The sequence below is a fragment of the Apiospora kogelbergensis genome, assembly GCF_038363985.1.
Source record: "Apiospora kogelbergensis strain CBS 113332 chromosome Unknown utg000001l_segment0_segment0, whole genome shotgun sequence".
NCBI classification, from domain to species: Eukaryota; Fungi; Ascomycota; class Sordariomycetes; order Amphisphaeriales; family Apiosporaceae; genus Apiospora; species Apiospora kogelbergensis.
In genome coordinates this window covers 8,322,231-8,349,945 of record NW_027117418.1, presented here as the reverse complement: position 1 = coordinate 8,349,945, position 27,715 = coordinate 8,322,231, and the positions used below count along the sequence as shown (strand labels likewise).

Sequence of the window (27,715 nt, the reverse complement as noted above, 5' to 3'; positions counted from 1 at the left end):
TTGCTTTGCTTTGGTGAATCGTGCAGCCAACTTGATCACGTAGGGGAAAGGGGTTGTGCAAAGCGACTTCCTTGGCAACACAGAATCTGTGGCCCACGGAAAATTGAAATGTACCGGAGATCAATATTATTTATGAACATAATTTTGACTGCTCCGGTGGTGTCGCATGCTGGGACCCGGTCGTGGATTAGTACAATGCTTACTTGTGTTGTTCTCCTTAAACCGCAGAGCCACTCGTGTCGGTTTTAACACACGGTGTCCCCAGCCACTGCCAGCCCCCCTACATGTCTTGAAAGTCCAGAAACTGCCCTTCTATATCCATCTGCGCATCGTAGAGCGGCAGCTGCAAGTCATCTGGGGAGGCTGCCGAACCCATCGTCGGCGAGGCTCACGCCCGGGAGTATGGGGTACTCGAACGGGTCGTCCAGCAGGAAGTCCATCGGGTTGGTCGAGGGCTGGTAGTGGCCCGAGAGCGCCGGCTCGCAACCCGCCGCCGTCTGCTGCAGCGGGTGCGATGGCGGCTGCGCAGGGGGTCCACGTCGGCTCGAGACGCCGAGGGCATGGTTTCTTCGTCGACGGACCACGGCCTTCGAGGAGACATGGTGGCGACGGCGGCGGCGGCGGCGGTCATTGGTCGCGGCACATAGCCGTGGACGAACCGGTTGTGCGGGCTTTCGCCGCTCGATGCCCCTTCGTACGGATTCGCTCGGGCGGTGGAGAACTCTGCTGGCCGGAAACGGACGGGCAGATGGTCGAATATCGACTATGGAAAAGGTCAGTCTATCTAGCCTTGCGTTTCGCCGCCAACAACAAGGCTCACTCACGTTCAGAGCCACCGTGACCCGATCCGCCGCGAGGCTCCTCTGGGTCAGACTCGAGATGCAGTCCTTGCCCAGCTTGGCGTCGGCGAACAGGTCAAAGGCGCCCGGCTGGTTCGGGTTGTTGACGACGTACAGGAGCAGGCTCAGGACGGCGAAGAACTGCGTGTACGTGATGAACCAGTAGGGCCCGATCAGGACGGCCTGCTTCCGGATCTCCAGGCCGATGTGGATGATGTTGCGGCACACGTTGATGCCCGCCGTCGCCAGCGCCAGGTACCGCTCGTCGGCGGGCTCGGCGGGTGGCGCGGCCCGGCGGGAGTAGTATTGGAGGAACGGACGGTAGAGCATCATCTGCACGTGGGCGTAGGCAAAGCGCAGGAGCACCCTCACTCTGGATATTGCGCGCTGTCAGCCACTGCATTATCCCTCTGTTTTGTTTACAAAGATCCCCTTGCACCCGAGTACGCTTGCTTTCGCTGAACGTACCGTTAAGCACAAGCATCTTTCACGGAGTGTACCCTACTTGCTGCTCCGGCCCCATGTGGTATACTTATCATACAACCAAAGTACTACGAGCTTGCAGAACAGTAGCATTCAACGGCACAGCAAACACGGCAGGTTCGGGGGATCTCATTAGAAAAAGGGGCGTGGGGGTTACGTACCGAGTGATCTGCAGCACCTCCTGCGGCCCCGCGCGCCAGGTCGGCGAAAGCTGTCCCTGCCAGTCGTGCAGCTCCTGCTCGATCTCCTTGATCTTGGCGACGCTGATCAGGTACATGACGTCGCGCGGCCCCTTGTCGGTGCCGGTGGGGGGTAGACGTACTCGACGACCTTGGCGAGGATCTGCATCAGGCGGGCGTGGGCGTTGAAGGCCTCGAGGTACGAGGGCGTGCCGGGGAGCAGCAGGCGGATGCCGCCCGCCGTGATGTGCTCGTCGTCGACCTCGGTCGGCCAGCGCTGGTCGATGTCCTTGTCCTGCAGCAGCAGCGGCAGCCCCAGCGTCGTCGACAGGTAGATGTCCATGGAGCGGATCGTGTGGAAGAGCCGCCGCCGCGTCTCATCCTCGATGGGCGTTAGCGACGTGTGCGGCAGGTGCCGGTGCAGCCCCATGCGCAGCGCCGAGCGCAGCGCGATGCCGACGAAGGTGTGGCAGCCGTTCAGGTTGCCCGTGGCTTGCAGGAACTGGATGGTGAAGCCCAGCGCTTGCAGCGTCGTCATGTCGCAGCACTCGGTGATGTCTTGGAGAGAGTGCCGCGCCGACGAGTAATAATGGTATCTGGTGGTAGTCTCAGGTGTTAGGTGTTTTTGGATGAATGGACAAGAGCACATATTGACCTACCCTCGTTCAATCGCAACGGCATAATGGTCAGGGTTCGTGGGATCATTTTCGTCGACGTCATACATAGACCCTAAAGCCATGGCCGAGAACAGCAGACCAACAAACCTTTGCTGCTCCAGCGTGTATCTCTGCGGGCGCTCCTCGTACAGCTTGTCGAAGGCCTCCCAGAAAGACGGGACATGGACGACCCTCAGGAGACAGGACGCCCGGCTGAACGCGTACTCGCAGAGGTCGTGCGCGAGCTGTCGAAGAGGCAGTCGCGAGATCCCCCTGACTAACCAGCGGCGACCAGGGGCTCCTCATGTGCGCCGGACGCTCCGTTTGGTCGAAGGACAAAGGCCTCGGGGGTTGGGGCAGGAAAGGCATCCTGGAATCGTAGCGCGGAAGCCCCGGCAAGTATTGGGTGATGCGGTTCAAGAAGGCGGCGCCCGACGACATGCCATGGAAGTTGTACTCGCCGGTGTCGGTGCGGTCCAATTGGTTGGCGTGCTCCAAGAGGGGGATGAAGCGCCCTCGATTCTCCTGCGACGCATCGGACGCGGCGGGCGTGGCGACGGCCACGGACGAGGCGCCAGAGTCCGGCGCGGTGCCGGGCTGTGCGGGCGACCTTCCCTCTTGGGAACCTGGTGTGGTAGCGGCTAGACTGCTGAGATCTACGTCCGGCAGGAATCTACGGAGGAGGGTCTCGGCTACCTGGAGTCTTTCCTTCAGCTCGTCCACACTTGGAGACGGGCCGGGCTCCCCCTTCTCGCTGCGACACACGGGTGTACAGGCATTCTGGCAGAGGTGCAAGGGTCAGCGGGGTGGTGGCTAGTTGGGAGGGTCGAAAGCCCAATTACCGGAGTTGAAGTCGGCACAGCTGGAACACGGCCGCTTGCCGTCGCATTTGATCTTTTTCCGGCGGCAGTCGTCACAGGCCTTGGTGGTTCGTCGGCGTTTGCGGGCGACGCCTCTGTGCGGCAGCGCACCGCTTGCACCACCGCCGCCGCCCAGCCTTGCGCCTGCGACAGAGATGTTCTGCGCTGCCATGACTATGCGGATGCTGCTGAGCCAGCATCGAGAATGGGAGGGATGGAATCAGACAGACAGATTAGCAGCTGCTGGGTCACGTACCCTTGCGGCTGGCAGAACAGAATCATCACATTGCATCAGTAACAGAAGGGAGAGGTTGCCATCGGTAGTAGCGGCTTGGCCACCCCACCTGCCGCCGCCTAAGCCCATAGCGCCCGGGGGCGTGAGTCGCTCCCATGATGAGGTCAGACGTCGGAAATCATGTATGCAGTATCAGTCACCAGTGTTTTTTCTCTACGATGTCATATTTTCTATTGACTGGGAAAGAGAGAGAGGGAGAGATCTAGGGATGGCGTCTTGCTGGATATATATGTATGTTCAGTTGCGTTATTTTCTTACCGTGATCATTGTCGCTACTGGTTAGGCGACTTTGCTGTCAGGCCAGGCTGCCAGGCATCGGGAAACTCAAACTCGGTCTTAGTAGATCAGTGAACGAGCATCTGGTGCTTGCTTTCCGCGTTACCGGCTGCGTGTCATTTGATTGGCTCTCTCCGGATGACCGGACTTACGAGATTTCTGGGCAAATGTGTGGCGCTCGCTCTGATCCTTACGGCCGAACATCCGGCTTAACGCTCAGTGATTGGCTAACGAAGCTGTACTCCATATATGTACATATGCAAGACAATGTACATCCATTTGTGGGGGGTTGTATCAACTCTTAGGGGGAGAGCAGTAGAGAGACTTGTCACACCTAATACGTCCACGGGCCATGATGGCATCCAATTTGCCAGCCCTCCCGAGGCATCAACACTTGACTGTCAAGGGAAGCAAGTAATGTACAACATTGTGAGAGGGATTTAAATATTGAAAGTTTGAGGGTATTGGTTTCCATGTGTAATACTAATTCATATATGTGATCTTCGTACGTGGTTGATTCCTTTTCAACTTCACCCTGACCTGGTACTTAGTAGCCGGCCGTTTATATCCAGTACCGCCGTATCATCATATTCTCTATTGCTTGCTGGGTGCCCAACCACAGTTGTGACCTCTCCGCTATGCTTCTCTCTATACCACTTTATTATTGGCCGTTGGCAGGAGGGCTTTGAGCCTTTTCCACATCGGCACCCGGTGTGTTGCTGCCGCTGCTAGTGTTCGTAAGATACTCGCCAAAGACGCGCTCCTCGATGTCCATGTCCTTCCAGTCGGCGCCCTGGGACTTCTTGGCCGCGCGGCGGAAGTAGACACGCTTGGCCCACTTCCAGCCCTCGACGCCGGCGAAGAAGAGGATGGCGGCGATGAAGACGATGCCCCACTCCCAGGTGATGCCCGTGTGCTTGAAGACGGCGTGGTTCAGCACGGGGATGTACAGCGCGGGGAACATGGTGACGAAGCCGAGCATGATGGCCCAGAACAGGAACTTGTTGCGCCAGATGTCGACCGCCCACTGCGTGAAGTACTTGGTGCTGCCCGGCTGCATGCGGAAGAAGGACCGCCGCATGTCGATCATCTCCCACGCCAGGAACAGCGCGAACCACGTCAGCGTCGCGAACGTCGTGGCGCGCGCCCGGAACACCGTGTCGCACGCCGCCGTGTAGCTGTCGTTGCAGTTCTCGCCCAGGTCGCCCGCCCCGAACCCGAACACGACCAGCGAGAAGGTCGCCAGGCAGAGCGCCGCGATCCACAGCCCGTACACCACCATGTCGACGAGGAACTCGAGCGTGAAGATGCCCACCTTGAGGCTCTGTGGGGGCCGCTGCATGATGCCCGGCACCGCCCGCTCGAACCCCAGGCCCATGTCGGGCATGCCCGACGTCACCATGATGACCCAGATGATCTGCACGGGCGCCAGCGGGAACACCGAGATGCCCGTCGAGTCCTTGAAGACCAGACCGACCAGCAGCGTGCCGGCCTGCGCGATATTCTCCGCCAGGACGTGCAGCACGAACTTTTGGATGTTGTCGAAGATGCGGCGGCCCTCCTCGATGGCCGAGACGATCGAGGCGAAGTTGTCGTCCATGAGCACAATGTCGGATGCGTCCTTGGCCACGTCAGACCCCGCCTGGCCCATGGCAATGCCCACGTCGGCACGTCGGAGGGAGGGGGAGTCGTTGACACCATCGCCGGTCTGGAGATGTATTAGTCATGTGCATCCATGAAGGGAGGCAAAGAAATAAATGCGGGAGGGAGAAGAGAAGCAGGCGACTTACCATAGCACAGAACCGCCCGCGTCGATGCAGCGCCTCGATCATCCGGACCTTGGTGCTCGGCGCACAGCGCGCAATGACGAGCGGCAGCACCGGCAGCTCGTCGATCTCGTCGTCGGAGAGGGCGTCGAACTGCCCGGCCGTCATGACCATGGCGGCGGCGACGTCGGCGCTCAGCTGCCCGGTGCGGGACGGCAGGATCCCCACCTCGATGGCGATGGCCTTGGCCGTCTCCGGGTGGTCGCCCGTCAGCATGTGCACGGCGATGCCGGCCTCGTGGCAGCTGCGCACCGCCGGCGCCGACTCGGCGCGCGGCGGGTCGTACAGCCCCACCAGGCCGCGGAACACCAGGTTCTTCTCGACCGCCGCGCGCTCGACCTCGTTGTTGTCGCCGCTGGGGCGCAGCAGGCCGTCCTCGCCGTCGGCCACCTCGCGGCTGGCCAGCGCCAGGACGCGCAGGCCCATGCTCGCGAACACCTCCATGTTGCGCAGGATCTCCTCGCGGAACGCGGCCGTCATCTCGCAGGAAGAGGCGGCAGCGGCGCCGCTGTCGTTGTTGTTGTTGCCCGAGTAGCTGACGCAGGCCTCGATGACGCGCTCCACGGCGCCCTTGGTGAAGACCCAGTGCTTGCCGGTGCCGTTCTCCTTCATGATGACGCTCATGCGCTTCACGTCGCTGTCGAACGGCAGCTCCACGACGTCGGTCCACGCTTTCTTCGCGGCGTCGTCGGCGTCGCTGTCCCCGACGAGGTCCCGCCGGTTCTGCGAGAAGCGGTTGGCGAAGACCTGGATGGCGATCTCGGTGGGGTCGCCGCGCGCGTGCCAGGTGCCCTCGCTTTCGTGGACCGTGGCGAGGTTGGCCAGCGCGGCGACCGACAGGAAGTCTTGCAGAAGGTGTTGCTGGGCGGCGCTGTCTTGCAGGAGCTGCGCCGGGTCACTGGCCGAGGCGGAGGAGCCCTCCCTGGAGTTCTTGAGGTCCATCTCGGTGGGCTTGTGCGAGTCAAAGGAGATGGTGCCGACGGTCGGGTTGAACGGATCGTCCGAGGTGTCGACCGTGTACGTTCCCATGCTCGGCACCCAAGCCGCGCGCGCGACCATCTTGCCCTGGGTCAGCGTGCCCGTCTTGTCGCTGCAGATGTCGGTCACGGCGCCGAGGGCCTCGAGCGACTTGAGGTTGCGCACCACGACGTGGCGCTGCACCATGCGCTTGGTCCCGGCGGCCATGGTGATGGTGAGCACGACGACCAAGCTGGCGGGGATCATGGACAAGCCGGTGGCGACGGCGTAGATGATGACCTCCTGGCGGGCGACGAAGCGGTTGGCGGCGAGCACGATGATGGCGCAGACGACGGCGATGGCGAACAGCAGCATGGCGAGCTTGCTGAGCTTGCGCTGCAGCGGCGTGCCGACGTTGACGCCCAGGAAGCGGCCGACCACGTCGCCCAGCGTCAGCGTGTAGGCCTCGAGGTAGCGCCCCGGGTGCGCGTGCCCGCCCTTGTCGGCGCGCCGGTTCTTGACCGGCCGCACCTTGGACTCCTTCTGGTTCAGCGCCGACGCGATGGCCCCGATCTCGGTGCACGTGCCCGTCGCGAACACGACGCCCCGCGCCCGGCCTTTGGTCACGGCCGAGCTGCTGTACGCGATGTTCAGCCGGTCGCCCGGGCCCGTCGTGTCGTCGAAGACCTGGTTCTGAGACTTCCGTACGGGCAGCGACTCGCCCGTAAGGAGGGCCTCGTCGGTCTCGAAGTTCTTGGCTTCCACAAGTCTATCCCAATTCATGTTAGTGGATTATTTCGTGTGAATCCTTACGAGTTATTATTGTGGAATGGAGACGATCAGGTAACTGGTGTAGTGTAGCTGTGTGTGTGTGCTTACCGGATGTCAGCCGGAAGGGTATCCCCCATCTTGACCTCGACAATATCGCCGGGCACGATCTGTGCCGAAGGGACGACCTGGGCGGTGCCGGCGCGGACGACGGTGGCGGTGGGGGAGCTGAGGGAGCGCAGCGAGTCCATGGTCTTCTCGGCCGAGTACTCCTGGAAGAAGCCGACGACGACGTTGAGCAGGACGACGGCGGCGATGACGCCGCCCTCGATCCAGGACCCGATGCCGAAGCTGACGGCCATGGCCAGGATGAGCACCAGCGTCATGGCGTTGGCGATCTGCGCGATGACGATCTTCATCGGCTGCACGCCCTCGGCGTCGCCCAGCTCATTGGGGGCCGATCCGCGTCTGCCGCGACTCGGCCTCGGCCGCCGAGAGTCCGTCGAGCACATTGGTTCCGAGCTCCTCGGCCACCTTTTGCCAGCTTAGCGCGTGCGCCGGCCGCGAAAGGGGCTCGTTGGATTGGCCCGACACATGTTCAGGCGAACCGCCTTGGTCCTTGCCCATGCTTATCTCTGTCTAGCAAGGTCGTGGTGTCGAGTTGGTCTACGCAAGGTCGAGCGAAGATGAGAGCAACATGTGGCTAATATTCCTGGGCGCAGCAATTCGATTTCTACTGGACAGGGGTGCCTTTGAACGTCTAAGGTAAGAGCCGCAACATGAATAATTGCAGACTCGTGTCTCTTTATAAGTCCGTCACGATCCCTTTCATCGCTGCTGCTTGCCGGATAACCGGCGACGTCAGGGAGGCTCCGTCGAAGCACCCACAGGCAGTCTCGCCCCGACCATATGTGCCAAGTCCGGCTACGCGCAACACCATGAAAAAATGATAAGGCTGAGGTCGGAAGACGCCCAAGATATGGCCTTGAAAAGAGGTGTGGTGGTATGGACGAAGATATGCCAAGATGAGCGGCATCAATAGACGCTAAAAGAATGGGCCAAGAATTCGCCGAGAAATGTGCCAAGCTGGATACACGGGGTTAAGCCTTTGGTATGCACACCAAGACGCACGCCCATCCTGGCTCTCCACCTTATTGGCTTATTGCTGGAGCCATCGATGATGTAGGAACTGAATAGATCGAACGTCATTCTTGTGAAGCTTGTTAAGGGGGCCGAAGATCGGCTAAAGCTTGACATACGTCCAACATCCCATGTCCGAGAATCTAGGAATCGATATAAGACGGCCATCTATTCATCGCCAACTAGGATCGGACAGACAAGACAGGGTTAATATCAAGAAGACACTCCTTGACTGCCAACTGCACCGTTGCAGAGCCTTTTCGTTTCATCCTGTTGCCTTGCTTTCGATCCATGCTGCGTCAAGCCAGTAGAAACGATGAAAACCCACAAGGATCTAGTTTCCCTCTGCGTAAGAGCAAGGAAATGACAACTCACATTGTCGCAGACGTAGTAGGTATACAGTCGTAAGAGCAGCTAATCCTCTTGTAGGGCCACTTGCCATCAGTGATCCAGGACTTCTTCTCCTTGGGGTACCATGGGGTTCACATCGAGTTGTTGCAGAAATGGGTCGCGGCGACTTCGGGGAGACATTCGTCTCCGCAGTGAGATATACGAAGACGACGAAACCAATGCCAGCGACGACTTGAACCGACTTGAAATCATTCGAGGCTTATGGGCTTGCTGGGCCAGCTCCTACCTCGAGCAGACCAGCATCCGCATCCAGATTGTCCGCTGCTGCGTTTCCTCTCTCCGCGTCGTTGTCTGCCCGCATCAAGTCTTGCTGGCTGATACAAGCTTAGCAGTTGCATGACCAAGTTAGCCAGCGGGTTGCAAGCCAGACACAACAGGAGGATATGGTCATGCTGGCGCTGGCCTCACGACGGCCCTGTCCCAATATCCTGAGATCAAGATACTGAAAAGTGGCGAGGGTATTGTTGGGTTTAGCCAGAGGGAATGACCCATTGCGCTCAAGCCTGTCTAACTGTGACGAGGCTTGCATTGCTTCTCATGCTGAACAGGTGTCGATCATGTCGTCCGTGACAGACGCGAGGCTTCTATGCTGAGATAGAACCAAAAGAAGAAAAGGAGATGAGTCCATTCTGACCACCGTGTTTTTCAGCGAGACTTCTTTCATGGTCTCCCGGATACCATTGCACCGGTTCTGATTCCGTCGCTTATTGACGCGACATTGCTGATCCTGCTGTCGTGGTTTGATTGGTACCGATGGAGGCTGTACAGACTCAACAAGAGGACCGCTCGGCACGCCGGCGTTCGATGAATAATTCACCGTGGGAAAGGATACGTGTACGAAGCCTTTCGAATGACAACCACGGTGGTGCTTGTCAGCGTCGTTCGACGTGTTGTTGCTTGGTAATCCAGATGAATCCAGGCGGGCTCTGCTAGTGGCCCGCTAATGGCGGGGGGTTCTTACAAGCGGCACGGGTCGGACGCGCCCTTACGATGTCAAACATAGTGCTTTCAATTACATATCAAACAATTCATCCAACCAATAATCCAAGGGCCACGCGGAACGTCTGCCGAGAGAGAGAAAATAGGTGCTTGATGATATTGGCTCTGCTGGCTCTGTTGGATTTGATACATCACGCAACTTATGGCAGTGGCAGGTCCCGCCGTGATGTTGCCATTTCCTATACAAATGTTGTCACTTTGCATGCTTTCCATTAGATTGCTCCTAACATACACACTTGAGCAACAAGAGATGCCATCGTGCTTTCATGTCGTGTTCCGCGTTTTCCTTGTGCTCCTAGCACCGCACCTGGCATTTGTCAGCTAGTCTCACCATGTGAAATTGCGGCTGCTTAGAAATCCAACAGCGATGAAACGACGCGCGCAACGGCAAGATGCCTCCCCGTATAGCCTACGTGTTAAGTGGAGGCGGTGAAAGCTAGTTCAACCGATTGTTGCTCAACGATTGTTGCTGATTGAACTGATTGAACCCCTAGCCGCTACAGATCTTGGTGGGGATTGGCGGGGTTGACAATGTCAATGTACGGAAAAGCAACTACAGCCGCTACGGATATGACGTTCTTCTATGGGATTCTGAGAGATGGGTGGAAGAAGGAGCAGACGTGTCGCTATTGCAGAGATAGAGATACTTAAAGGAAGACACATCCCGCCTCAACATTCCTGACCTCTAGACCACATCACCAAGCAACAACCATCCATTCCAATCCCCCCATCATCTTCACTCTTCCACCAAGACACCACCACCACCACACAACAGACATCATCAACCACCGCCCACCATGTCTTCCCTCTACGACATCAGCATCCCCGTCTACACGGACATCACCAAGACGGCCGTGTCCATCCTCAAGAAGGGCGAGGAGCACTTCAAGTCGCAGGGCAAGGACACGGCCGAGCTGCTGAAGCTCAAGATCGCCGACGACATGCTGCCGCTTAACATGCAGATCCTGATCATCGTCATGACGGGCCGCAAGCTGGTGGAGCGCGTGGCCAACGCCGCCCCCGTCGACACCCCGATCAACCAGGAGTACACGCTGGCGGAGCTGCAGGGCCTGCTGGACGCGCAGCTGGCGGAGCTCGCCAAGGTCGACCGCGCCCAGGTCGACGGCCGCGAGCAGACCGAGGTGCCCTGCAAGTTCGGCCCCGAGGAGTACAAGTCGTCCGCCCTCGACTACGTCAGCGGCTACCCCATCCCCACCGGCTACTTCCACCTCAACATGCTCTACGCCCTGCTCCGCGGCGCCGGCGTCCCCCTCGGCAAGCGGGACTACATGGCCGAGTTCATGAAGAAGATGACCAAGGCTTAGGAGCTTAAGCCTAAAAGCTTTTTGGACGAGTCGTTGAACTTGTAGTAGCAGCAACGACTGCGGCGACGGGACAAGAACAACTAGTATCGTCGTCGTCTTCAGAGGAAGAGGGTGGGGAAAACAACAAGAACAAAAAGACACTCTTCTGGTTCACTCCTGACGCGGTAATCATAGAAGACTAGGAAATGGTGCAAGATGGAAACTCGGGTCAATGAGAACATTTAAAACAGTTTACTTCAGCCCACTCGATCAATTGAAAAACATTCACAATCCCAATATCTGATTTGCTTGCTCTGTGACGTTCTGGGCTCCGATTGGATCGTGGGGATGGGATGTAAGCTTCTCCAACCCCATGGCCCGTAGCCCTTCGACGCCCGAGTACCGGCGGAGGAAGTCGACGGTCGGCCTGTTAACATGTTTGCTCTCGCCCGCACCACCAGGGAAGTCGGGCCCGGGTGTGCCGTCGAGGAAGGCTTGGCGCTGTCGGGCAAGGTACTTGGCGTTTTGTTCGGTGACTGGGCAAATCGGGATGTAGAGCACGCTGGAGTCGGAAGTGCCGGTGTGCACCTTGTCCACGGCATGGATGGCTGCAGTTTTCCACAAGTTAGTCACTCCAAATCTTGCACATGTGGAACGTCTGGGGAAGAGAAGAGAAAAACTTACTGTCGCAGTGCCAGACCACGAAGTCGCCGGGCTCCACCGGCGGCATGTGCACCATGGTCCGGTCCAGGTCGAGATGCGGATGCAGCGCGGCACTCAGCTCCTGCCCGAACCCCGGCTCGGCCCCCTGCAGGACGCTAGTCATAGAATCGCCTGCGCAGAAACGCCAATTGTCCCCCTCGAGGAACGCGCGGCTGTCCGATTTCTCGCCGACGGGCTCGAAGAACGGGCGGAGCAGCAGGTAGGCCGTCGCCAGCCGCAGCAGCGGGCTGACCATGAGGGTGCCCTCGCGGGGCGCCGTGCGGCTCATGCTGAGCCAGCCCTGGAACATGCGGAACATGGAGCAGGCGCCGAGGCCGCCGTAGTTGTCGCAGACGGCGCCGACGCGCGCGCCCGCGTCCCAGGGGTCGTAGTCCTCCCACCGCCCCGCGAAGACGGGCTCGTACACGCCACCGCCGCCGCCGCGCCCGTACCCGTGCCGCTCCCACCGCTCCACGCTGCCGCCGTCCATGTGCGGGCCCAGCGCGAACCGCGCGTCGCCCGGCTGCCGGATGCGCAGCCGGTCCGCGTACGCCAGCGGCTGCGACGTCGAGACGAGCGCGTCGGGGGTGGAGTCGGCGTGCCACAGGTGCTGCATCAGCAGCGTCTGGGCGCGCAGGAAGTTGGGGTGCGAACGCACTTTGACTTGCGGGCTGGACCAGTACAGCTCGTATACCTGGGGGTCTTCCGGCGGGAATGCTTTTTGGTTTCCGTATGTCAGCAAGCAATGGCGAAAAGGAAGCTGAGCATATTACACGAGACGAATGACTCAAGGTGGCGATGAATAGGGATAGATACGTACCTCTGGTAGATGGGTTTTGCCTTACATACTCCTCAATCTCGCTCTTATACGCGCGCGCCTCGTCGCGGGGAATCACCCCCTTTACAACAGCCACGCCACGCTTCTTGAGCTCATCCTGAAAAACAGGGAGCTGGTCCTCGAGATGGTCAAACTGCAGCACGGGGACGATGCCCGGCCCCTTGGCCGCTACCAAGTCGTTTTCGGTCCGCAGCCGTCGCAACAACCGGTCCCAGCTGGCGATGACGGCGTCCTCGCGGCCTTGGACCAGAGACCGCTTCAAATCAAGAAAACGTGCGGGCAAGGGAGGTCTTTGGGTATTGGACAGAGAGACGAACGAGTCGGATATGTCACCTTCGCGTTTACTGGGAGGAGGGGATGGCGTGGGGGTCTGGGTCTGGGTCTGCGTGGCCGACATGGCTATCGTCCGCGCCCGAGGGGCGACGACAGTCGGTAGCTTGCGAAGTGCTCGCTGCATCTTGTAGTCATATATATGTATGCGAGAGTGTGTATGGACTTGGTCTCACAAGTGAGCGAACAGAAATCAGAGGTGCCAATACCCGGGTTTCTTATCTACGCCTTTTTACTAAGTAAGCGCGGCTGTCTCCCTCGTGTAAGTCGCACACACACACACAAGCTTCGGCCGGAGTCTCAGAACATGGAAACGCCGCCATATAGTTCGCGCCCGCTGATCAGGAATTTCTTCCTCGCGCTGCAACACGACATCTCGGTAGCTTGATCTGCCCAGGACCCATTGGCGGGGTAAATGTCGCGCGCGCGGGATCGCATCGCTATGATGTCGTCACTACGATGGCCATGTTACACTTGTGTGCTACATTCAGGCGGGAAAGGCTAATGAAAAAGAGCGAGAGAGATGCAAAGAGGGCGGGGTTGCTGCTTTGGGCTACTCCGGCCGACCCCCCAGAACGCGCCCCGAAAAATAATCACGAAAGCGAGATGAAAAAGTCCCCATTCCATTCTTCGCCAGTGAGTGGGCTCGGCAAAGCGTCCCGCCACCAGGTAAAGAAGGTACTGAGAACCCGGTATTGGTTCCGAGACATCGCGAATGATTACCGAGTACTTTGGACTCTTGTTGACTTACTAGCACTGCAAGCCACTTGGCACCTACACAGAAACCAGGGTCCAGATCGCGCCAAGGATTGTCATATGTTTGCTTCTTTTTTCCCACCCAATCCCGCAATCCGAACGATTACACGGTCTTGAATGGGTAGTACAAACTCGGGCCAAGGCTACCCGGGGGCTGATCGCCCCGTCGGTGTGGTCAAATTCGTCGACTCCGACCCGAGCGGCCTCCCACTGAAGCGGAAGCAGGTCGCCCAGGCCTGCGTGGCATGTCGGAGGCGCAAGGTTGGTTCCCACCCGTATACTTCGGCAGAGCGCAGGCACTGAGTCGTTTCCCGTCCGCCCTACAGAAGCGCTGCACCCATGAGCCGCAGAGCGAGGATCCGAAAACAGCTACTCCGCGGCAGCAGCAGCACGCGGCGGCCGCCTCGCCGCCAGTGCTGCCAAGGGCCGCCACGACCGCCGCCACCGCCGCCATCGCCAGGTCGTCGTCGGGGCGGTCCTCCCTGCCGTCGCCGCCGGACCTGGAGCGCCGCCCTTCCCGCTTCGTCGGCGACCTGAACCCCGAGCATTTCCTGATCGAGGCCACCAGCCCCCACTCCAACCGCGACCTCTCGGTCCGCGGTGGGGTCGGCGTCTGGCACGCCAAGCAGTCGTCTCTCCACGGCGAGGGCGCGAGGCCGACCACGGGTTTCTCTTCCTCCTCCTCCTCCTTCTCCTCTCCGTCCGTCGCCAGCGCGCTGCGGTCCGGGACCGGCCGGACGCTCCACGACCTGGTCGTCGCCCACGTGCGGACGCACTGCCTGTCGTGCGTGCCGCCGGCGCCCGAGTGGTCCGTCCTGAAGCGGGTGTATCTGCAGCGGCTCGACCCGCTGTTCCCCGCCATCAGCTCGCTGCTGCAGCGCGACGCGGCGCCCGCCGACGCCACCGCGGCGATCCTGGTGCGGCAGGTGGCCAGCCTCGCGGCGGCGGCGGACCCGGAGGCGCGGGCGCACCTGCGGCTGGGCGCGGGCGCGGGCGGCCCCCTGCTGGGCCCGCACGAGTTCCGGGCGCACCTGACGTCGGCGGTGCACGCGGCGCTGGACGCGGGCCTGGTGACGGACCGCATGCTGCTGGTGCGGCTGCTGCTGGTGCTGTCGCTGTACGTGCGGCCGTGCAGCCCGGACGAGGCGGACCTGCCGGCGCTGCTGTTCACGCGCGCGTCGCACCACCTGCAGACGCTGGGCCACCACATCGGCGCCGTCTCCGACGACGACGCGGCCGAGGGCCAGGGCCCGGGCCAGGCGGCCCACTACGTCGACGAGGTCCGCACCGTCTACTGCTGCGTCTGGGCCCTCGACCGTTTGACGGCGGCCTTCTACGGCCGCGCTTGTATCTTGCACGAGCGCGACATCGGCTGGGACATGGACAAGGTCGGCCAGCAGCTGCCGCCCGCGTTCCGGCTGTTCATGGCCATCGCCCGCCTGCTCGACCGCGTCATCGACATCTACCGCCCCGTCAAGACGGCCGGCGCCGACGAGGAGCTGGAGCAGGAGCCCGTCATGCTCGACCTGCCCATCCTCGAGACCATGATCATCGACGCGGGCGCCACCGAGGTGCCGAGTGGCTTGTTGGGTAAGTTCACCCGATCAAATTATAGTGCGGTACTTCTTTAGACTACTCATTATGCGGGCTAATTTTCCATGTGCACATTGGTGCACCACGCACACACAGCTACACTGGAAGTATTCTACCACTCCGTCGCCATCCTGTCCTGCAAGCCCTCCTCGGCCGAGGGCCACGGCCTCTTCCCGCACAGCGCCATCAACGGGCGACGTTCGCACTCGGCCGACCGCATCACCGACATCGTCGGGGGCAGCGAGTTCCGCCACCCCCAGGGTAGCAGTGGTAGCGTCCACCAGCAGCAGCAGCCGCCGCCGCCGCCGGCTCTGAAGTTGTCGTGCACGCCGCTCCTCCCTTATGCCGTGTCGCTGGCCCTGGGGGTGGCGTACCTCAAGATGCGACACAGCCAGGTCCCCCTCTTCCGGGCGCGGGGCCGTCGGGCCTTCGTGGCGGCGGCGGCGCTGCTCCGCGACGACCCGCGGCTCGGGGCGGGGGGCACGTCCTGGACGGCGCGCACCATGGCGGGCATGGCGGAGCAGGTGTTGCAGGAGATGGACAAGGCTGCGGCTACTGCCACGGCTTCTGCCAGTGCTACGGCGGACGCCGCTGTGGCCAATCACGATGACGTTGGAGATAATGGCAGGAAAGATGGTGGTGATGTCAATGAAGTAGCTAACGAGAACCTAACAGCAACAACAGGGCCGACGGTGTTGTCGTCGGCGGCGACAGCAGCAGTGGCGCCACCGTCGGCGGGGATGCTGTATGATGATAACGTCTTCGAGCACCTGGACCCATCCTTCGATCTGGACGCTGTCGATGCCGCCATCGAGGGGAGCCTGGATTTCGGGGCCTCGTCCAATTGGTTCGATTGGCAGCAGCACACTTGGTCCTTTACTGCACCGCAGCAATGACAGGACTGCAGCTGCGTCGGGCGCATGTATATAGTGATTGATGTGTGATATGATTTGATACGATTAGATGGAAAGTAAATCGAGTACATAGATACGCTACATACACATTTCATACCGGTCTAAGTGATAGATTACCTATGGTTTGTTTGAATCCCTGTCTATGAAAAGTACAACATTTTGAGTGCAGCAATAGAGTGGCCTAGTCATTAGGACTTTAGGGAGCAAATATTTAGGGGGAGAGAGAGCTGTGGCGGCGGCAGGCCAGGCGACAGCAGGTGCCCCGCGTCATGGATTCGTTCTTCATTCGATTGGGGCAATTCCAATTCAATCATTCTCCCACGCCAGCATAACACCTCAGTGCCTGATATTTTCGAGTCTTTCCCTTCTTCCCAGACCCTTCGAGTCAATGTAAAGTCGCCAAACACACAAACACACCCCGGGCGATCCGATCAGCCAAGATGGCAGGGCGTTGGAATTAGCTCGCTGCAGCATTCACGGTACCAGTGGTAAGTCCCCCCGTATCCACCGAGTCTTCAGGCGACACAGCGCTAACCTGACAAACAATCGGGAACACAGGACGGAATGGTCGAGCGCGTCAGTCCATCCCGCCTCTTTCAATCTCCCGAAATGTCTGCGACCGAACAGAACGACTAACCAAATGCGCCACAGCTCCTGCGATCCCCCTCCTTCCACGCCGGCGTCCGCCGCGTCCACCGCGTCCTCGACGAGCGCCAGAACGGCCCGCACCCGGGCGGCGAGGAGCCCCTGCGGCCGGGCGAGGCCACCGAGGAGCAGGGCGTGCAGCCGAGGCGCGCCGGCTTCGTCAAGTACTTCGTCGAGGAGATCGGCAACCAGGCGCGCGGGCGCCCGACCGACGAAGCGGCCATCGACGACCCGCCGCCGCCGCCACCGACTTCAAGACAGCAGCAGCAGCAACAAAGTACGTGGACGAGAAAGAGGAGCTGAAGAGATGGGTTGGTTCACTGTTACTGGAACGTACAAGGGGGAATAACTACATACGCACACGAAGACACAGCCCGGCACGCATACGGCTCTTGCGCAAACCTGATGCCCGGCTGCTGGGCATGTATAACAGACGATGGTTCAAAGGCAGGGGGGTCTTGTCGCGCATAGTGTTGCTGCTGGTCTCTCTGCCCACTCCGCCATTACACCCGTAGCTTGTTGTCTTGCGCCTTTCTCTATGGTATACGGAGATGAGACAGAGTTAAGCAAAGCGCAGGTATATTGGCTGGCAAGAAGGCTCTGGACTGGAACATGAGGCTGCACACATGCATGGTAAGAGGAAACACATCCAGCCAAGCATGCATGCTGTTGTGGCGATATTGGGAACCTAAGCATTATAGATGGATGCCTTGCACAGCACAGCTGTAGCGTAAGAAGAACTCGGCTCAATAGTACCTTTCTCTCAACAGCACTCACTGGTCTTCCCAGTATTCTCTGCTGACTCAAAGCGAATCTCCAGAACGCTTTATATAATCACAAACCATGCTTACTTCAAAGTTCATTTGGGTATTCCTCTTCACTGGTCATAAATGGTACTTTTGCTACGTTGCAAGTATGGGAAGCCCTGCGAATATTAGTACTGACTTGCACAGCGTTGGTGTAATCTCGAATATGAATGTGAGAATCATCTGGGCATTTAGCAATATACGGGAGATCATTTACAAAGGAACCGAATATATTATTCAAACATCCCTATAGAACTGAATTATCCTTCCAGGATCCCATCCCAAAACTGAGAGACCTGGCCCATTTTCCTTTCCGAAACCATGACATTACCATTATCAATTTAGGTAGGTAGAGTGTGCAGCAAGCCACCCCTTTCAAACAAAAGGGTCCAAAGTGGCCGCGTAGGTGGGGTACTTGTACAAAAGAAAAAGAAAAGCAAATTCATACATATATCTCTCACGTCATTCCTTCTCATTTCGCTGTCTCTGCAAGCCTCATCATACTGTAACGATGCTTGAGACTCCGATTAGCTAGTTTGTTCATTCGTAGGAAAGTGGCTCATCTCCGAGGAAAGCCTCCGCTTAAGAAGTCGTGATGAACAGCCCCATGGGGCAGGGGTTTGTAGTCCTCGAAGAAAGTCAGGCTGGTGCTGCCGCTGCCCGACATCTTGATGGCCACGGCGTCGCCCGCGGGGCACGGGAACGACCCGACGGTGTAGGCGTTGCCGGGCTTGACGGTCTGGGAGCCGAGCGAAGACCCGGAGGGCAGGCTGGCGAACGAGGTCGACTGGTCCACGCCCTTGCTCAGCTTGCTGAAGTCCAGGCCGCCCGACCCGCTGAAGCTGAAGCTGGACGTCTCGAGCGTGTCCTTGGTGGGGAACAGGAACTTGACCGTGCACATCTTGCCCTTGAGGGAGGCCGGGATGTCGAAGTTGAACACGGACGAGATGCTCGACGAGACTTGCCCGTTGAAGCTGGTGCCCGCCTTCTTCGACGGCTGCGTGCTGTCGACCGGGATGATCAGGTTGGGCGTCGTCAGCTCGCCGGCGTTGCGCACGCCGCCGGGGCACGAGCTGGGGATGTTGACTGAGCCCTTGGGGGGACCGCCGCTGCCGCCGTTGCCGCCACCATTGCCTCCCTGGCCAGGTGTGTTACCGCCGTTACCATTGCCAGGTGTCTTGCCACCGTTGCCGTTACCGGGGGTGTTTCCGCCGTTGCCGTTGCCGCCAGTGGGCTGAGTAGGGTAGCCGCCAGCAGGAGTCGATGGGACGGGCTTCAACGTGGTAGGCTGAGCGGGAGGAGACTGGGCAGGAGGAGAGCCAGCGGGCGGGGAGCCACCAGGGGGCCTGTAGGGGGGTGCCGGCAGGGGGACCGGTAGGAGGAGTGCCAGCAGGGGGCCGGTAGGGGGAGTACCAGCAGGAGGCCCAGTGGGAGCAGGAGGGGCACCAGTGCCGGGAGTCTCAGCGGGGCAGTCGCTCTCAGGGACAGCAGGGGCAGTCGGGGAAGGTCCCTGGGGGCCAGGGCCGGTAGGGTAGCCACCGCCCGGGCCGCCGGGCGAGGTGTTTCCGCCGTTGCCACCGCCAGGGGTGGTGGTCGGTCCACCGTTGCCGCCTCCAGGGGCGCAGCTGGTGACGGTGACGGTCTGAGCAGGCGGGGGGCGTGGGGCACTGGCCGGTCACGGTGGCCGGGGAGGCGCGGCGCCGGGAACCGTGACGGTGTTACCGGGGGGGCAGGAGCCGGGCGCTGTCACGGTCTGGGCCGGAGGGGCCGGGGGCGCGGAGCCGGGGACCGTCATGTAGACGGTCTGGGCTGGCGGCGCGGGAGGGGCGGAGCCGGGGACGGTGACTGTCTGGGCGGGAGGGGCTGGGCCGGGGACAGTCACGGTCTTGGGCGGGGGGCACTGGCCAGGGGCTGTGACGGTCGGAGCCGGAGGGCAGGAACCGGGGGGGCTGTGACAGTCTGAGCAGGAGGAGCAGGAGGAGCCGAGCCAGGAACTGTGACAGTCATGGCCGGTGGTGCTGGGGGAGCCGGAGGGCAGGATCCAGGAACCGTGACAGTCTGAGCTGGGGGTGCAGGTGGTGCCGGAGGTGCAGAGCCAGGGACCGTCTTGTAGACAGTCTGACCAGGAGGCGCGGGAGGCGCAGAACCGGGCACGGTCACTGTCTGAGCAGGGGTGCTGGAGGTGCCGGCGGCGCGGAGCCAGGGACCGTCTTGTAGACAGTCTGGGGAGGCGGCGCGGGAGGTGCGGAACCGGGGACGGTGACCGTCTGGCCTGGGGGTGCAGGGGTGCGGAGCCTGGAACAGTCACAGTGCTACCTGGAGGAGCAGAGCCGGGGACCGTGACAGTGTTGGGAGGGGGTGCTGAACCAGGGACAGTGACAGTGTTGGGGGAGGTGCCGAACCAGGAACAGTGACAGTGTTGGGGGAGGTGCCGAACCAGGAACAGTCACAGTCGTGCCCGGAGGCGCAGAACCAGGAGGAGACTGAGGGTATCCCGGGGGCTTGGAGGCCGGAGGCGTCTGGACGGGGTAGCTCGGAGGCGGCGCAGAGCCGGTGTTGCCGCAGCTGGCGGGCTTGCAGCCGGCGCCGCTGGCGCTCAGCTTGATCTCCTTGCAGTCCTGGCCCTGGCCGGGCTTGCTGTAGATGTTGACGGCGTTGCCCTTGTCGCCGGGGATGACGCACTGGTAGAAGGTGCCGGCGCCCTGGTAGGTGACGCTGCCGTCGCAGCCGACCTTGAAGCCGCCCTGCGGCGGCTGGCCCACGTCGCACTGCAGCACGTTGGTGGGCGGCGTCCACCAGCAGCCGCGGCCCTGCGCGTCGGTCAGGGCGCCGTTGCCGTCCATCTTGAAGCTGGCCGGCGACATGTTGGGGCCCGCCTTGGTCTGGCCGCTGCCGTGCTGGCCGACGGGGTAGCCGCCGCCGCCGCCGCCGGAGGTGCTCATGGTCAGCTCGCAGCCCCCGCCGTCGGTGGCGGGCCGCATGGCGAGGGCGTTGGCGCCGCCCGCCAGCGCGGCGAGTCTCAGGAAGTTGCCCGGCATTACTGCGAAGGGGAGTGGCGAAGGAAGGCGTTCTTGACCAAACTAGACGGAGGAAGAGAAAAAAGTGGTGATTGTTGTAACGAAAGATGAGTGGGGGAAGACACAAGCGAGTGTGATTTCTTCTTCGTCTTCTACTTTGGTTCAAACACCCTGTTGATGATTGAGGATGATACGAGAAGAGTTATGCGATTTAGGGGCGGCGAGAGGCTGCCTGATATACTCGTCGTCTCGCGACTGTCATCGTATGGGCAGCGCGTGCCAGTGGGTGTACGTACGGCCCATCACCTGCCTGCTTCGATCTCGAGCATTGTGTCATCGAAAACGTCACATCTCATCCCCGGGTGTCGGCGGGAGGAGGAGCTTCTCAGCCGCATAGGGGCGGTTGACGTGGTGTAGATAGTGCCATGAGAAAAGACCTAGGTCACTCGGGGTTGAGGCATCAGGAACTCGAGTTTACAGAACGTAACAGCAACGCTATGTTTCCCCTGGTGCCTTGGGGCCTCGACCAATGAGAGGCAATCCACGCCGCGGCGCCGTTGATGGGAGAAGACTGGCAACTGGGCCCGTCGACATAGTCGTCCGAGTAGCGTGCGGGTTTCCACTATTCTGATGGAATCGAGGGGTTTCTTTCGCAGCTCGACCTGGTGGAGAGATTCTGACAGTGTTCTGACTCGCAGTCTGAGCTCATTGTAGAATCACCATGGCTGGGAGCTGCATGGCAGACGTGAGGTTTATGGTTTGGGCATGGCAGGCTGTGACTGGCTGCTGGCCAGACCCGAGAAGAACGTCTCGCGACCATCAAGGTTAGCGGGTGCAGAAACACAAGTCAACGTCACCAACGACGAACGGCGCCCGTTGGGATCGAATCGGAAAATACTGTTGCTTGTAAGCTGTTAGCACGGCCACTCGAACCTGATTGTCCCAATGGCGGTATGCCAAAAATAACGACGCGTAAACCCTCCGATTGCTGGAACGGAAATCAAAGTACCCGTAGACTGAGCCCAGCACTCCGGGCCCGAACTAAACAGCAAAAACCGGATTCGAGCCAGGTCGTGCCAACTTGCATTCGGCATTCCAATCCCGCACATTGCGATGTTCGCATATTGTGGGTGCCCGCCTGTCGGGTTGATCCTCGGCTCCATGTGATGACAACTGTCAAGGTTTCCTTCTGCAGAACACTTGGAAGAATGATGACAGTGACAGAGGCGAAGAGCAAGCTCATGACTGTCCATGAACCTCTCTCCTCTCTGCTTCAAAGTTTTCCCGTGCATCCCATATCTGCACCTGCCATCTGATTTCCCCAGCGACGAGAAGAATGTAAATGCGACATCATGCATCCGTCCTGCCCATGCACCTGCAGAGCTAGATGCACCGCTGAACCAGGTGGTCGGTTACGTGCAAGCAGCATCAGCAGTGGCAGTGCAAGAAGTAGCATGGCCGATGGTTGTTGAGAGAAGGAAACCCGTTGCAGGGTTGCGCGGGGTTGATTCGCGTCTAGTCCCTCTTGCCCCTCGATTCCGATTCACCGGCTGCGCATCCCGCCCGCCGTTGCTAGCTTTCGACAACTACCGCTTAGCTCGGAAACGGTTTCCTTTTCGAGGCCATTCTCTTCTGCTAGGGATTCGGTCATTGGAGAGGAGCTTTTGGCAGTTGTCATCATTCATCATGATTGTGGTGTTTCTCGTATTGAAACTAGCCTCTCTTAACTCGCGAGACTTAGCTAGGCAGGCAGGCAGCAGGTATGAAGTTCTGACTTCGAACAGCGCTCCGACATTCCCGGCCAGGAACAGGAACAGATTCAAGCCCGTGCCTGGTGCCTGTGACCCCCAGAGGACCAGAGTACCCGTCTTTCAGCCACGGCGGTGGAGAAAGAGGGCTCTTCTTACGTCGCCACCGCGCCGTCGTGGAGAGGGAGATCGACAAGCCGAAGCGGAAGAAATCTTTAGAAGCATCGTCTCTTAACTCATATTCTCCACCATAAGCTAGGAAGAAAGAAAACGCGAAGCTGCATTCCCAGATTCCCTTCCTCTTTCTTCTTCTTCGCCAAGCGATATACCGATCGGCCGATCTCCCCATCTGGTGGGTGCCTCCATGACATCAAATCTGCGTGGGCCATTCGCAAGCGATTACATACAAACGCACATCATCAAGGAACCTGTTCAGCTGTTCCTGGATCCAACTGGGTCTCGGAGCCGATGAACCACCGAGACTCATCTAGGCTTTGGTGTTTGCACCACGAAAATCAAGCTTGGTCTATTCATCTATCAAATCTAGGGCCATGGTCCCGGCATCATCGCTTCATGATTGCTATGCAACGCTCAAACAAAGCCCCCTGCGCATCTCAGTCAAATCAGAAAGCAGCAGCCCACCCATCATCTACTTCTTCTTCTTCAAAGCCGGCTGGGCCAAAGCCTGCTGGGCTATATCCTGTATAGCTGGCTGGCCCATTGCCGGCTGAGCCATTGCCGGGCGAGCTATTCCGTCTTGAGCTATTATTTGCTGGGGCATTACCTGCTGAGGCATAGCGGGCTGAGGCATTACCGACTGAGCCCAATAATCTTGCGCCCAGAAGCGCGTTTCAACCAGCCGTAACAGATCGAGGCCCGTCACCTTCGTCTGGAGCCCGGTCTTGCTCATAAGGGCCCTCTTGACTATGTTCTTGATCTCACGGATGCTCATGTTCACGGCCGCAATCTCCTCCAGGTAATTGGCCACATCCACATCGAACCGGTCCCGATCCCCATTGGCCGTGATCGTGCTGCGCCAGACCCTACACCGTGGCTCGAGGCCTAGTGATGGGAACTGCAGTATGATGTCGACGCGTGACTGGATGGCCTCGTCGATGCTGTACTTTCGGTTCGTAGTTAGGAACACGATGCCCTGGTGGTCGTCCAGCTTGCGCAGGAGGACTGTTCGCGCATTGGTTTTTGGTTAGCAGATGCTTTCTTTTTCGGTGGTTTCTTTCATTTCGTGAGTAGCCAATGACTCACTTGATACCAGCTCGTTTCGTTGCAGCTCCCGAGGCTTCTGGTCTGCCAGGAACACGTCGGCTCGGTCCAAGACCATGACCGCGTTCCATAGGGCGCAACACTTGCATGCCATATCCAGCGCCTTCTGTACCGTACCTGGATCCGAGCCCAGCTCGCCGGCGGTCAGGGTGTAGAGTGGCACACGGCGCTCCTCGGCGAAGGCCTCGATGTACATAGTCTTGCCGAAGCCGGGTGGACCAAACGCAAAGAGGAGCAGGCTGTGGTCTTTGCTGGGAACCTCGTCGATGTCGACGTCAGGTATGTTCTCGCTTCGGATGGCGCTCGTGATCAGCTCTTTGTAGGCGTTCGGGATAACCATTAGATCAGCGACATTGGACCGCCACTCGATGTCGGTCAAGTCTTCCACGTAGAATACCCCTACAGTATGGGAAGCCTGAAGGTAAGCAAGTCTTCTATGAAGGGAGGGAGTTGATCATCGTATAGGAAAAGGGATACTCGCCCCACTCTCGTGTGGTCAGATCCATGCCCTTGACATGAGTATGGGTCACCATGCATTGTTCCTTGGTCATCGGGGGTTGATCCAGTTCATGGTGCTGCATCTTGACATCCGGGAAAGAATGTTGAGGTTTGCCTCTATCAGCACCATCGGCATAGCTTCCTGCGTTTCTTAGATAGTGTCCGAATGTTGAGCCAGATTGCCCTTGGTCGATTCGTCTTCCGTCTGGTTTGCTCAACCCCTGGAACTCGTAAAATGCATGAGCATCCACCACAACTCTTCCACGAACCTGCACATGATAATTAGTAAAATCTGAAGAATAGGGAATGAAAATAAAGAGCAGCAGACACCCAAGAATTTACGACTTACTGGCTTGCCACCACCTATTGGAGCCAGTCCCGCGCTGTGATCTGGAGTCATAAGTCCATCGCAGCGCCTCAAATTTGCGACCGCGGGCAACAAGGCGGTCCTCGAGAGATCCGCGGTCTTTGCAGCATTTGATGGGACATATGGGAAGGGAAGTGATCGGTTCCTGTCCCTTGTAGAAGGGGACCTCCACCCGCGACGATCTGAAGCCAAAGAAGCTCCCGTTCCAGTCGATGCATTCGATAACAGCAATCCACTCAACTTTGTTGGGTGCCCGATAGAATTCTCTCAAGTAGTGTGCAGACGTGACACCGGCAGAGACCATGACTACGATATCGCCTGGTTTGAAGGCGTCTTTCAATTCATCATAAGGGACAAGGGAGTCGAACTCGCTCATGGGGCTGGCAGATATGGCGGTATTAAAGAAGGTGGTGAGCAGTGTGGCGATCTCGCAGCGCTTTGGATCCTTGACGGTGGCGCGATAGTTCTCGAGGTCCTCCCGTCGATCACGAATCGGCTGGTAAGGACTATCAAGGTCGAGTACACCCCAAGTTGTGTCGATGTCCGGATGATCACCCATAACTTCGTCCAGTATCTTGAGAGGTTCGCCGCGGATGGTGACGGACCAAGATGACCAATCAGGCTTCTGATACCAGCGATGCACAATGTCGTACTTGGCCATGCGTTCTTCCAGGTCCTCTGAGTCCTGATGAAAAGACTTGAACTCTGACCAGCGGTCATAATGTTTATATAGAAATTTTCCAGCCAGTAGTTTCCCCTGGTTACCGTTGTCTCTGAGGATTTCCTAGACTTTACTTATATCCATAATCTTTGACTCTGAGTTATTAATTGGCTGGTCAAAGAGATGACCGGGCAACTTGGTACCGGGACTGCAGTATGGCTAAACAACAATGGTATTATGAGTAGGTGACTGTATTTTTACAGCTTTGATCTTAGCCATAGGAGATCAGGCCATGATTCAGACGCTCTTTCAGCCTTGCATTTCAGACAACATAGGCTGAAGAAACACCATTAGGTTGGATCAAAGAAGGCTGAGGCCGCGATGCATCAAGGCTGCACTGGGTATAACGAATCCGACATGGCATTCCGAGTTGATATGCAATTAACTTGTAATTTGGGTATTTTGAAAGCAATACGCTATATGTATACATGGCATCCAAACATCCAGTCAATATACACAGATGCTTAGTTCAAATGTGCCGCTTTTCGTTGCCGCCTCTCTTTCTCATCCTCGATTAAATTCATCATTCTCCCTCTTGCCCGAATCATCAATAATCAGTCGATGGGCAAGTACCCCAGATCCTTCCAATTCGACCCATCAAACTGCACCTCGCGCACACGCCCGTTGCCGGCCTGGAAGTAGCACCGAGCCATGTCGTACGTGCTCTCAATGCGGACGCCGGTGCCGTCCCAGGCCGCGGGCGTCAGGCAGGTGAGGTCGGTGCCCGCGTCGGCCCCGTCAAAGGCCCCCGGGAACGTGCGCGGCCCCTGCCACCCGGCGTTGTCGTCCTGCCACAGCATGTTGATGGCGCCCTTGGGCCCCACGTACAGGATGTACGTGTTGACGAGGTTCTGCGGGTCCATGCCGGCGGCGCCCGAACGCGCCACCGTGAAGGCGGCGAGGGGCGAGTTTGCTGGGATCTCGTTGCTGGAGAGGTCGCCTGATGGGGGAGAGAGAAAGCAAAACGTCAGTAAAGCTGGAGGAATACAACACATGTACAGCAGCGAAAGAAGCAGCGAGAAGGATGGAGGACATACCATTAGCCCAGGCGAACCCCGTGGTGTTGCCCTTGCGGTCGGCGAGGTAGTTGTTCACCTTGCCGTCGGCGCGGCGATAGACGATGCCGCCCGCGTCGAGGTAGCGGGACGCCGCGGGGAGCACGACGAGCCCCGTGCCGGAGGCGCCGTTGATGCCGATGGCGTCGGTGCCGCTCTCCCAGAAGGGGTGCCCCGCGGCCCCGCCCCAGTACCGCGACCACCGCAGCTTGCCGCCGACGTCCTGCGACAGCACAAACGGCCAGTACGCGCCCAGCCGCGACCCCGGCGCCGCCAGCTGCGGGTAGTCGTTGAGGGCGCCGCGCTTGCCCGCGGGCTTGCCGCCCTGCGGGAAGATCTGCATGCGGATGGCCGTCGAGTCGTCGACGTAGATGAGCTTGATCTCGCCGGTCTGCCGTGGCACCACCGTTAGTCATCATCATCATCATCATCTCGTAATCGCAAGTAGTAGTCGGCGCGAGAACCCAAAAGAAAAAGAAGATTTTGAAGAAGAAGAAAAAACCTACGATGTCCTTGGACTCCACCGACGTCGCCGCCGCCAACGACGCGTTGACCCCCGGCTTGTGCTCCATCTGGTCCAGCAGCGTGGGCTGCCCGTTCCACGCCGGGTCGGTGCTCGAGTAGGTCGAGTAGCGCAGCTGCTGGTCGGGGCCCTGGTAGAAGAGGCGGACGTGGTAGCCGGCGCCCTCGCGCCAGCCCGTCACGGCAAGCCGCGACCCGGGCCGGATGTTCTTCAGCGGCGCCGTCGCCGGCGTCGTGTCGTTGCTGCCGCCATTACCCGTATTCGCCCCCTCCTTATCCGCCGAGCTGCCGCTGCTGCTGGGAGACTGGGCGGCGCGGCTGCCGACTACGCCGCCCACCACGGCGCCGACGACGACGATGACGGCCGCGAGGGCGCCCAGGATGATCCATAAGCGCCGCCGGCTCGTCTTGGCTGGCGTGGCGACCGCCTCGGGGTCGGTCGAGTACTGCGCACCGCCAGCGTCAGGCGATCCTCCGACTTCTCGTACTTCTCCTCCGCCTCCGCCTGCTCCTCCTCCCTCGTATTTGTGGTCTGCTGCTAATACGGGCGCCGCCTGCAAGCCTGGCGACGCGTGCCGCTCGTCCGGGTGGTAGTAGCCGCCGTCGGCCACGACCTGCTTCGCCGTGTCGTCGGCGCGCGAGTCCACCTCCAAGCCCGGCTGCTCATGGTAATTGTAGTTGTTGTGGTACGCGGTCGGCGGCGCTGCGTCGTATGGGTGGGTGTGGCCGTTGCTCATGATGACGCACTTTCGGCTCCGCGGCAGCAAGAGCACCACGAGAAAGACTTATTCATTGGAGATCGACGAGAGGGTAAATGAGAAGAGAAGAGCGTGCACAAGAAGGAGGAGTAAGCTAGGAGGGAAAAAAGCAATCAGAGGCTTCCAACCTGCCGTCCACCCCCGGTCGAGAAACCCCCGTCCATAGGTGCT

At 59.5% G+C, this 27,715-nt stretch overlaps 9 protein-coding genes across 9 annotated transcripts; 3 read left to right on the top strand and 6 right to left on the bottom strand.

Annotated features, from left to right (window-relative positions):
* Positions 1-350: 350 nt before the first annotated feature.
* On the bottom strand, positions 351-3,189 carry PG998_002693 (fungal-specific transcription factor domain-containing protein; the record flags this gene model as incomplete). Its single annotated transcript, XM_066869511.1, has 7 exons — positions 351-1,212; positions 1,484-1,585; positions 1,645-2,097; positions 2,161-2,402; positions 2,440-2,798; positions 2,854-2,937; positions 3,000-3,189. 7 exons carry the CDS (start codon positions 3,187-3,189, stop codon positions 351-353), a joined length of 2,292 nt encoding a protein of 763 aa, XP_066737926.1.
* A 1,060-nt stretch (positions 3,190-4,249) lies between these two features.
* On the bottom strand, positions 4,250-7,651 carry PG998_002692 (potassium/sodium efflux P-type ATPase; the record flags this gene model as incomplete). Its single annotated transcript, XM_066869510.1, has 3 exons — positions 4,250-5,296; positions 5,379-7,140; positions 7,251-7,651. 3 exons carry the CDS (start codon positions 7,649-7,651, stop codon positions 4,250-4,252), a joined length of 3,210 nt encoding a protein of 1,069 aa, XP_066737925.1.
* A 2,835-nt stretch (positions 7,652-10,486) lies between these two features.
* PG998_002691 (helix-turn-helix-domain containing protein type) lies at positions 10,487-11,014 on the top strand (the record flags this gene model as incomplete). The annotated part of the gene is made up of 1 exon (XM_066869509.1): positions 10,487-11,014. The coding sequence occupies one exon, from the start codon at positions 10,487-10,489 to the stop codon at positions 11,012-11,014; it is 528 nt and encodes a 175-aa protein (XP_066737924.1).
* Positions 11,015-11,278: 264 nt separating this feature from the next.
* Positions 11,279-12,990, bottom strand: PG998_002690 (uncharacterized protein; the record flags this gene model as incomplete). Its single annotated transcript, XM_066869508.1, has 3 exons — positions 11,279-11,601; positions 11,678-12,412; positions 12,516-12,990. The coding sequence occupies 3 exons, from the start codon at positions 12,988-12,990 to the stop codon at positions 11,279-11,281; spliced, it is 1,533 nt and encodes a 510-aa protein (XP_066737923.1).
* A 746-nt stretch (positions 12,991-13,736) lies between these two features.
* PG998_002689 (uncharacterized protein) lies at positions 13,737-16,108 on the top strand (the record flags this gene model as incomplete). Its single annotated transcript, XM_066869507.1, has 3 exons — positions 13,737-13,880; positions 13,946-15,209; positions 15,309-16,108. The coding sequence occupies 3 exons, from the start codon at positions 13,737-13,739 to the stop codon at positions 16,106-16,108; spliced, it is 2,208 nt and encodes a 735-aa protein (XP_066737922.1).
* Positions 16,109-16,690: 582 nt separating this feature from the next.
* On the top strand, positions 16,691-17,074 carry PG998_002688 (uncharacterized protein; the record flags this gene model as incomplete). Its single annotated transcript, XM_066869506.1, has 2 exons — positions 16,691-16,702; positions 16,778-17,074. 2 exons carry the CDS (start codon positions 16,691-16,693, stop codon positions 17,072-17,074), a joined length of 309 nt encoding a protein of 102 aa, XP_066737921.1.
* Positions 17,075-18,136: 1,062 nt separating this feature from the next.
* PG998_002687 (uncharacterized protein) lies at positions 18,137-20,615 on the bottom strand (the record flags this gene model as incomplete). The annotated part of the gene is made up of 2 exons (XM_066869505.1): positions 18,137-18,616; positions 20,103-20,615. 2 exons carry the CDS (start codon positions 20,613-20,615, stop codon positions 18,137-18,139), a joined length of 993 nt encoding a protein of 330 aa, XP_066737920.1.
* Positions 20,616-22,991: 2,376 nt separating this feature from the next.
* Positions 22,992-25,149, bottom strand: PG998_002686 (P-loop containing nucleoside triphosphate hydrolase protein; the record flags this gene model as incomplete). The annotated part of the gene is made up of 3 exons (XM_066869504.1): positions 22,992-23,524; positions 23,606-24,022; positions 24,471-25,149. 3 exons carry the CDS (start codon positions 25,147-25,149, stop codon positions 22,992-22,994), a joined length of 1,629 nt encoding a protein of 542 aa, XP_066737919.1.
* A 614-nt stretch (positions 25,150-25,763) lies between these two features.
* Positions 25,764-27,523, bottom strand: PG998_002685 (uncharacterized protein; the record flags this gene model as incomplete). The annotated part of the gene is made up of 3 exons (XM_066869503.1): positions 25,764-26,149; positions 26,247-26,655; positions 26,771-27,523. The coding sequence occupies 3 exons, from the start codon at positions 27,521-27,523 to the stop codon at positions 25,764-25,766; spliced, it is 1,548 nt and encodes a 515-aa protein (XP_066737918.1).
* Positions 27,524-27,715: the final 192 nt, after the last annotated feature.